The 9,986-nt window shown below is 38.3% G+C and overlaps 1 protein-coding gene across 2 annotated transcripts; it reads left to right on the plus strand.

The window, feature by feature from the left end:
* Nucleotides 1–287: 287 nt before the first annotated feature.
* On the plus strand, nucleotides 288–6,200 carry UNE2 (Major facilitator superfamily protein). 2 transcript variants are annotated; one of them, XM_020665598.2, is made up of 4 exons: nucleotides 288–622; nucleotides 706–831; nucleotides 3,922–4,673; nucleotides 5,227–6,200. In XM_020665598.2, the coding sequence occupies exons 1-4, from the start codon at nucleotides 605–607 to the stop codon at nucleotides 5,741–5,743; spliced, it is 1,413 nt and encodes a 470-aa protein (XP_020521257.1). In that variant the 5' UTR covers nucleotides 288–604; the 3' UTR covers nucleotides 5,744–6,200. The 2 variants fall into 2 exon arrangements, with proteins under 2 accessions (XP_020521257.1, XP_006826927.1); XM_006826864.4 differs by having other exon boundaries at nucleotides 288–831.
* Nucleotides 6,201–9,986: the final 3,786 nt, after the last annotated feature.

Raw genomic sequence — 9,986 nt, forward strand, 5'->3', positions numbered from 1 at the left:
TCAACACTCTCCTCCTTCCCTCTCTAAACTCTCCCCTCCAAACCCCCTCTCCTCTCTCCGTTGGCTTTCCAGCTTAAAGGGTATTCAAAACGATCTCTAAACTCTCCCCTCCTTCTTTCTCTAATTTTCAACACTCTCCTCCTTCCTGACGCGACCTGACCCGACCTGACCCATCCCTTGTGTGCTGTCTGAGTCAACATATTCGCCTGTTCTTCTTTAATTTGTTGTTTAACCCCTGGTCCATTCAAAAAGTCTAAGAAAACCCCTGTTTCTGAATTTTCCATAGCCAGATGAACCTCTCGTTCTCATTTCCTCCTTTTGGAGAATCAAACAAACGCTAATTTTTCTCCTTCCATAACCAAGTCGAGTTTGGTTTGGAATGACCAAAAGGCTCGATGAGGGTAGAAACCCTTACTCTGCTCCTTCCCTTGACCAGATGTCCCTCTGGATCAAAAAGATTGAGAGGCTCAATCAAGGTCGAAACCTGGTTCTGAATCTTACATAGCCAGATTTGCGTCTGGTTCTGAAGGATCGGAAGTCGCCATGAAGCAAGGAACGCTAACTCTGGTCCTTGTCAACCTGGCTAGTATCATGGAGCGGGCTGATGAAGCCCTGCTTCCAGGTGTGTATAGAGAAGTAGGCTTGGCTCTTCACACTTCGCCCACGGGTCTGGGATCGCTGACTCTTTTTCGATCCATTGTTCAGGCTTCCTGTTATCCTATTGCTGCTTACTTAGCTGTTCATCACAATCGAGCTCATGTGATAGCCCTTGGTGCTTTTCTCTGGGCTATTGCTACCTTTCTTGTGGGAATCTCTTCCACTTTTCTTGAGGTGAGGTTTTTCTCATCTGTAAAATTATTCTATGCTTTCACTTCCTTTTCAAATTATAAGTTATTTTCATTTTGCATCTGGTTAGGAACTGAATTTAAGCTGGTGAATCGAGCTTTTGGTTACTTATCAGGATTTTTTCTTTGAATTTTGGTGAGACTTTGTTGTCTTCTGTTTAGAACTCTATTTACTTCTTTTGGATCTTTGAATCTTTGAACTCTAATATGCAATACCGGATTGGATTTTAGTTTTTTATTGGATCGTGCTTTTTTATCTTATGGTCTTTGTTCAAATGGTATATGTGGTCCATCTTTTTTGATCCATGGAAAACCATAGAATCATTTCTTGATTTGCCAATCTATTAGCCACTTGAGTTGATTCTTAGTGCTTAGGTGGAACCTCATTGAGTTCCATCCACTGTAGAAGTTATTGACATTCAGGGTTTACCCATGAGAAAGAAAAATGAAGTAAAACTATCCAGGAAAATCGCTTCACTAGAAATTCCAAGAGCTTCTTACGAAAATATTTAGTTGCTGAGTGTGCAGTCAGGGTGGAGGAGCCACAACTTGACATCAAAGGTTCCATTCCTACCCATTAACTTGTCAAAAAAAGAGAAAATAAAAAAAATAAAGAGGGGTTTGATGGAGTGAATGGAGGAGGAAATTAAAATCCATGCACCTGTATTTTCCAAGTGATGTACTTAACATTTGTATTTCTGTAAAACTTCTTCGGAAGGTTTGAATAGCTATATATAAATGTGTGCATGGACACGCCCACACATGATTTGAGTAACAATGTATGAGCTTAGTTGCGCACATGCAATCTCATGCTTATATGACATGTTTTATGGGGAAAGGCATAGGAAGGGGAGAATCAAAATTTGAGAAACTTGAGAACTAAAATATGTTCATGATTTAAAGATCAAGTGAGATTGTTCTTGTTGGTTTAACACCATAGTTTCTTTAAAGATTTCCTTTTTTGGAGTCATTAGGGCATGTTCCTTGATTGGTTTCAGTCTTATGTGTCCTTTCTTTTTTTCTTTCTTTATTTCCTTTCTTCTTCCATGTCAATGTTCCAAGATAGCAATGCCTCAAACCTTTCTTCCTATGCCAAATATTTTATAAATGTGTTTGTCACATTAAGATTGAAAACTTATCACTATAACAGCTCAAATATTTTAGTTTCTTATACTTTTAATTATTTAATAAAGACATTATTTTTAAAAAAACATATCAAGCATTTTAATGCCTTTTAGATAACAGAAATTGAATTTCCAAGTATCAAGTTAGTAGACAAGTGAAATCTCCACGTCTGGAAAGCCTCTTTTATTTTCTTTATCAATAATAAGAATTTTCAATCCTTAGAGGGTAAAGTAATCTTGCTATCTCAAGTGGGTCTTTTTGCAATCTGAATGTGTGGCCTGATCTTCCATCTTTAGAACCCGTGTGGAGGTACCTTCTTGAGTTCATATTTCTTGGATTTATTGGATAATTTAAGATATTGTATGTCATGAATAAATAATAACAAAATAAAAATGTAGTAAGCATCACAAAATCCTGGGAAAGTCATTTTCAAATCATATGCTGGATAAGCATGGTAGGAATTAGGATCACGAGAACTTGCTGCAACTCATAGGAATTGTATAATCTTGGAAACTTAGGAGACACCATATGGCATGGTTGATGGGAAAGGTAACCTCTTGGTACTAAGGATACTGTGAACTGAGTATTAACAGATAAATGACTGTCCATGGTCGTTTTGGCCGCAGGGATCATCAGATATATGGTTAACACCACGTATATGAGTTTATCCGTGGTCCTTGTTTGTTGGGTAAGTCATTATGGATATGACACTTTCCTTGTCTAGTAGAAGCTGTGCATATATAGGCATGGGTGGCATGCAGGGATGGCATAGTGAATGCTTCACGCCATGTTCTCTTGAAGGTATGTTCTTATTTTTACACAAGGTGTGCCCCAGATATTGAATACTCCAGCTGCTGCTTTGTCCCAATGAGTGGATATGCTGTTGATGACACAACTCATAGGCTAGGTTCATGGATCTCCAGCTTTGGTGTATGGTTACAATGTGGATTTGGTCCTCTTTATATAATGTGTACTTCTTGTTGTGGGCGTTGAAAAGAGATGCCATATATTCCTGCTTATTCTGATCCATTATTTGTTGATATGACACCTACAAGATTGGAAGATGGACATACTCATATGGTAAAATCCTTCATGACTGCTTCCCAGGTGCTACAGTTGAGTTGCATGGACTCAAGAAAATAGTGCCTCAACATCTTGATTTTGATGGGCATTTTGGGAAGGAAATTTCTCGAGATCAACAGAAAATTTGGTTTCACAGTGCTAACCTATAAGCATTGTGTAATATCATACCTCAGTTGTTTGTTAGTGAATGTAATTGTGCATGATCAAACCATGCACCTGTGGTGTATGCTACATGAAACAAATGGACCAACTCTGTCTTCAATAACTAAGATTGGAGATTAATATTGTGGGGCCCACCCTGACGGTCACTTGGGTATTTTTTATCTCCACTGTATGTCATTGGGCCTTCTTGTTTGGTGTGCCATGTACCTTCCACCAATGGTGTTTACCATGAATGGTTTGCTAATTAGCTTGCATGATGGATACAAACAGGGGGGCTTATAAGGAACTACTTAGGTTCACATGTTGTGTGTTGAGATAACTCCGCTATGGCCAGTCGCAAGCAGGTCATGTCAGTCCCAAGTCCGGATAAAAGAGGAGGGTTGTGTTAGGTAGGGCAGTCAGCTTAAAATTTTGCCACATATTTTGATGATAGTCAACCACAAATAGTTGGGATAAGGCTCGGAGGATGATGATGTTGTTGTTGTTTGTTGAGGTGAAGTATTCTGGAACAGATGACACGACTTTTAAATATAACAACTTAACGAATAATTCTTCAACAATTAAAAGGTATACGGCACTTGTCAGAGAATTTGTGCATTTCATGTTACCCACCCTAGGGCCTCATTTCTCTCCTAGCATTCTTCATAAACATCAATATTGCTGTCCCCAGTCATTTTGAACTGAGTATTTCTTTCACATTCTACAGGTAGCGATCTCCAGAGCCTTGAATGGAATTGGGCTGGCAATAGTGACCCCTGCCATACAATCCCTTGTTGCCGACTCGACAGATGAAAGCAACCGAGGGATAGCATTTGGTTGGCTCCAGCTCACAGGCAACATCGGCTCCATAGTTGGAGGCCTTTTCTCTGTCCTATTAGCCTCCACCACAGTAATGGGGATCCCTGGTTGGAGAATGTCATTTCATTTAGTTGCCGCTGTGAGCGTTATAGTAGGAATATTAGTTCGACTCTATGCAAATGATCCACGCTGGTCCGAAGAAGTTATCAAAGGAAACAGCCCCCGTTCACATGCACCCTTTTGGTCAGATGTAAAAGCACTCATAAAAGAAGCAAAGGAGGTTATGAAAATCCCTTCTTTTCAGATAATTGTGGCTCAGGGTGTGACCGGTTCATTTCCATGGTCAGCATTATCATTTGCTCCAATGTGGTTGGAGCTTATTGGTTTCTCTCACAAAGGGACAGCTTTCCTTATGGGCTTGTTTGTTGTGGCTGGTTCATTAGGGGGACTCTTTGGAGGGAGAATGGGGGATCTTTTGGCCAAGCGTCTTCCTAATTCTGGGAGAATAATTTTAGCGCAGATAAGCACGGGTTCAGCCATTCCGTTAGCAGCGGTTTTGATGCTCATGTTACCTGATGACCCCTCCACTGGTTTCATGCACGGCTTGATGCTGTTTATTACAGGGTTCTGCATATCTTGGAATGCGCCTGCTACCAACAAGTATATTCTCTCTCGATCTCATCTTCAAGCTTCCTAAGTTCATACGCCCTTTACGTTGTGTGTTTGGTGCTTTGTTTCTCTCTCCTGACCACGTTTCCATGTTTAATAAGTGAAAAATGGCCTACGTTTCTATGCTTAATTCTTATATTTTCTTTGTCCCAACCCATTTCCAGATTTCTATGTTCGCATATGATCAACTTCTTGAAAATGAGCATTCTAGGAACAACCACCTGACCCTGATTTTCTTATGTAATTTGTGAAACGTAAATGTTTATAAGCTGATTCCTAAATTTTCGTTTTCAAGAAGTTGATCATATAGGAACTTCTATGGAATGATGGACAGTGGGGAGAGTTGCCCACCAGAACAGGACAATACCTTTGGATTCCTCTCTCCTTATCACTGGCCATTTATTGGATGGTGATGATCTATGGACTTATGTTTTTCCATGGCTATTGGACTGTAGTGTACTACATCTAATATTGTACAAAAATTTTCCAATTATTAAAAGAACAGCAAGAAAACTCACCCATTTGTTCTGGTTGGGAAATGCAGCCCCATATTTGCAGAGATCGTACCAGAAAGATCACGAACAAGCGTCTATGCGTTGGATCGGTCATTTGAGTCCATACTGTCATCCTTTGCTCCTGCAGTAGTGGGACTTCTCTCGGAGCAGGTTTACGGGTACAAACCAGTCCCGAAAGGATCAAATGAGGCAGTTGAGATTGAAACCGACAGAGAAAATGCCGCTTCTTTGGCCAAAGCTTTATACGCAGCCATAGGTGTCCCTATGTCTCTCTGCTGGCTAATCTTTTGCTTCCTCTACTGCACGTACCCAAGAGATAGAGAGAGGGCAAGGTTTCAAGCTTTCATAGAAGCCGAGTTGCAAAACATGGAGGCAGAAGAGCGTTCCCCATCTGGGGAGTATTCCCAAGTTCATATATTTGAATCGGATGAGTTTGAAGGAAAAGAAAGGGCAAGAAGTGGAGAGATTGGTCATGTTTTTGAAAATTATGAGGCTGATGATAGTGATAAGAAGAAACTCCTTTCAAACTCTGAAACATCATCATGACAATCAATTCACATGTGAACTTCATCCAATTGATATCCCTAGTCTCTATCTCAAGTGGCAAGTGTTTGCTCGGTGACAGGTTGATATCAGTATTCAGCCATACCTGCTCAAGAAAAGGAGCTTGGGTTTTGATGGCTTATTCTGCAGGATTGCTAGTGATTCTCTTGGAAACTGTCTGGTCCCTTTGTGAGGTTGTTCTGTCCATTTAGAGGGGAGTGCACAATGACTGCTGCTGATTGTCTTGGTGAGAACTTCTTGTTAGGCTACAAAGAAGGAAATGGATTTTGATATTTATCCTTTCTCAATTGGTCTATTCCTGTGGTTGTTGTGCATTTTGCTATCTCATGTTTAGTGAATAGAGGAATATCCAGGTGCATTTTTGGCCTTTTCCACGTGTTATTAACTACAATTTATGTTGTACTTTTGGAGTGGAAATAGTATTGTAAGAGTTGCTGCATTTGCAAGGGCGTGTTGTTTGTATGGGAATCATTGCACTCGTGTTAATTCATCCATTTGACTTATCAGCTTTCGAAAATTGCTTCTTCAATGCTTGCGACTGCCATCAGATTTAACGGAAAAATAATTCTGTTGAGTATCAGAAGCTGCCTCTGGTTGGAAAACCACCAGCCAGGTGTATATTTTGGAGATGGAGTTTACTTAAAGTGAAGGATTATAGGATGCCCAAGAACTTTTGATTTGGTGATTTGGGTTTTAATGAACAATAGATCAAGCCACATGGGATATGGGAAGTATCACTAAAAGCTTCTTATGGTGGTTCCCTGGTGGTAGTGCAGAGACCTGAAGCGATTCATGAGTATGCTTGTTGAGCATTGCTATTGCTAGAGCCCAAACATTAAATTAATTGCCTCATACAGCTCAAGCTTCATTTTGGCGGTGAACTTGGACAATTCACTGTTGAGCATGGTTCATGGTTTTGGTTCTTGACTGAAACCGATTGTTGAATATTGAAACAGTCTACTCCTTCAGCTGGATTTCATATGTTGCCCGTGGGCTGGTATCTCCCTAATTTCATGAGTGTCCAATCCCAGTGGCCCCTTATCTTAATGCATACCTCCTAGTTCATGTTGTCCTATATGTATTCATAGGAAGCCAGAAATTTTCTGCAGCTGCTCTTTCTCTCTCTCTCTCTGCCCTTCACCTCCGCCCCTTTGGCTGAAGGACCAGCTACCGCAGGACCAGCCTCTTCTCTGAGTCTGTCTCTACGTCTCTCTCTCTGGTTGAATAAGAGACCAGCTACGGCAGGATATTTTCGCCACACAAGCCAAGTTTTTATTTTATAAGAACCTTGAGTAACAAAAATGGGGAAAAAAAGTGGAAAAGAGGGGGAACTAGAATTAGATGTACGCAATGGTGTCAACGTTCCATTCTCCCGTTCATACAGAAATATGGCTCCTTTTTAATGATATTGTTCTTGGGTTTGTTAATATGGTATCAATCTTCAAGAAAAGGCTGATGCTGCCGCCTAGGCAGGCAGCCAGATACCTAGGCAGCCCTAAGGGAAAGGGGTTGAGTAGGAGCCATCTATTGTTGTGTGTGTGTTGTGAATGTATGTGTTTGTGTGTTTAGTATGTTTATGTGCATGCGCACATATGTGTGTATGAGGTCTTGTATGAAATTATTAAAGATCATCATTTTTTTTTCTTTTTTCTTTTTCTTTCTTAGGATCTGTATTTGTGAGAGAGAGGTTTCGAACACTTGGAAGATATATCAAGAGAGAGAGTCTGTGAGAGAAAGGGACCTCGCATCGAACCTTTGGAGGTCATTTTATTCTTTTCCTTCTTTCTTTGTTCTTACATATAAAGAGGGAGCATATAAGTCAATGTGCATCTTTATGTGTGTGTGAGAGAGGGGCCATGCATCAAACACGTGGAGTCCATCTCGTTTTTCTTCTCATATATGGTAAGAGCACATGGACCTGAAAGAGGGGCAATATCATGCTTTATTTTTGTTTGGGTGGATTTAAATGTTTTTTTGTATATCTATGTGTGTGTGAGAGAGAGGCCATGCATCAAACACTTGAAGTCCATCTCTTTTTTCTTCTCATATATGGAAAGAGCACATGGACCCGAGATAGGGGCAATATCAAGCTTTATTTTTTTAAGGGATGGCACTAGGCGCCTGCCTTAAGCATGCTTCCCAGACGCCTAGGCGGTTTGTCAGCCAGCCCACCTAGGGGCGGAATTTTTGTTCATTGGATGGTATTTATGATAAAATTATTGTTATTCTCATATTGATTGGTACTAGTTTGATATTTATATCAGGATGATATCAGGATGGGCCTTGGAGCATCAGTAGTCTCCTTCCTTAAACGTATTCTAGATCTAAAATTGCCTGGTCAATAAAGCCGGATTGTGAATTTCTGACCTGGTTTCAAGTGTGTAAGGTTGCAACCTTGCTTGTATGACTAAAGTTGCAGCATTCTACACTACACCTCTTAAGGAAGGACTTCCTATACTTCTCTTCCTATTTAGCCGTCCAATTTGAATGGACAGCTGAGGTTACTTGTCTTAAAATGTTACAAATGAGCCCTTGATCGTAAGATCTCCAATGTTTCAGAGTATTTTATTTTTATTTTATACCTATGAAACTTGTAAGTTTAATAGAGGAATGGAACATATGAGCCTAACGGTCCAGATTGAATCTATTAGTATTAACTCATCATAAGAGAACAATGGAGCATACGAACCCAACCCTCTTTATATATGGAAAATGTTGATATTAACCCACAAGCTCATATGAACATATGAGTCCAACGGCCTAGATGTTCATATGAGCGAGTGGGCTAATCTCAGCATTATCGGAAAACACTTATAGGTGAAGTTCTACGGTACTTCACTTTATCACTGTTCAAAGTTTATCAAACAGCTACAAATGTCTGATAGTGTTTTAATTGTAATATTTGTTTTACAAATCATAATGATATGAAATTTTGTGAGTGTGTGCACCTCAGTGAGATGCACATGAATAAAATATAAAAAAAATAATTTGAATGATAAGAATTATGTAAAATACCCCTATAAAAGTTTCAGGAGTAATTTCATCATTTGATCTTATGACTATTATTTTTTAATATTTTATTTTGGTGTGACTTGATCATTTGTACGCACGCTCTAAATTTTAGATAAATATGATTAGTATAATAATTATAAAAATTCAAATACTATTAGATAACTATAACTGTGTGATGAACTTTGAACAATGATGAAGTGTACTGTAAAATTTCACTTATAGGTGTTTTGTAGATACTTCACTTCATATATATATATATATATATATAGTCAGCAGCTTCATGTGGATAAGCTAAATGTGCCAACGGTCCAGATTGAATTTGGGCCGTTCTGACGATCACGGATGTGCTATAATATCCAGTAGTATTTGAATTCTTTTTTTTCTTTTAGTTAATCCAAATCACTTGAAATTTTAGGCGTGTGTTCTTAAAAATGAGGTGAATCTATAAAAAAATATTAAAAAAATATTTTACATGAAAATTTTGACCAAAATACCCCCACAAAATTTTACGGATATTTTAGTCCATCTTTTTCATGTAAAATATTTTTTTAATATTTTTGGTGGATTCACTTATTTTTGAAGAATACATACATAAAATTTTAAGTGATTTAGATTTGTAGAAGAAAAAAAAATTCAAACATAATCAGATATCTGTGATTGTCAAATCGACCCAGATTCAACCTGGGACGTTAGCTTATTTAGCTTATCTACATGAAGCTACTGACAATATATATATATATATATATATATATATATATATATATATATGATAGCGTAGGGACCCGCGTACAGCTATATATGAACCCAGCAGCCCAGATTGAATATGGGCTGATTTAACGGACACAACTTCATTTCGTATTTGAATTTTAATTGTTTTTCTATATATCTAAATCACGTTAAATTTTAGGAGTCTATTATTCTTATCAAAGTGCACATAATAAACATATTTGAAAAATAATTCGCAAGATATAAATTGATCAAAATATCCCTGAAATATTTTAAGGGTATTTTGGTTAATTTATTTCTCACTATATATTTTTTTAATATTTTTTATTGAATTCTCCTATTTTTAAAGAACACAAGCCCAAAATTTCAAGTTATTTGGATTTAAAAAAAAAATTAAAATACTAATACAAAATGCATTCGAGATCATTGGATCGACTCATATTGAATCTAGGCCATTGGGCTCATATGTAGTTGTAGGCCCACTGAC

Source organism: Amborella trichopoda, chromosome 4, assembly GCF_054954075.1.
Source record: "Amborella trichopoda isolate Santa Cruz 75 chromosome 4, AtrichopodaSantaCruz75HAP2 v2.0, whole genome shotgun sequence".
Lineage (NCBI taxonomy): Eukaryota > Viridiplantae > Streptophyta > Magnoliopsida > Amborellales > Amborellaceae > Amborella > Amborella trichopoda.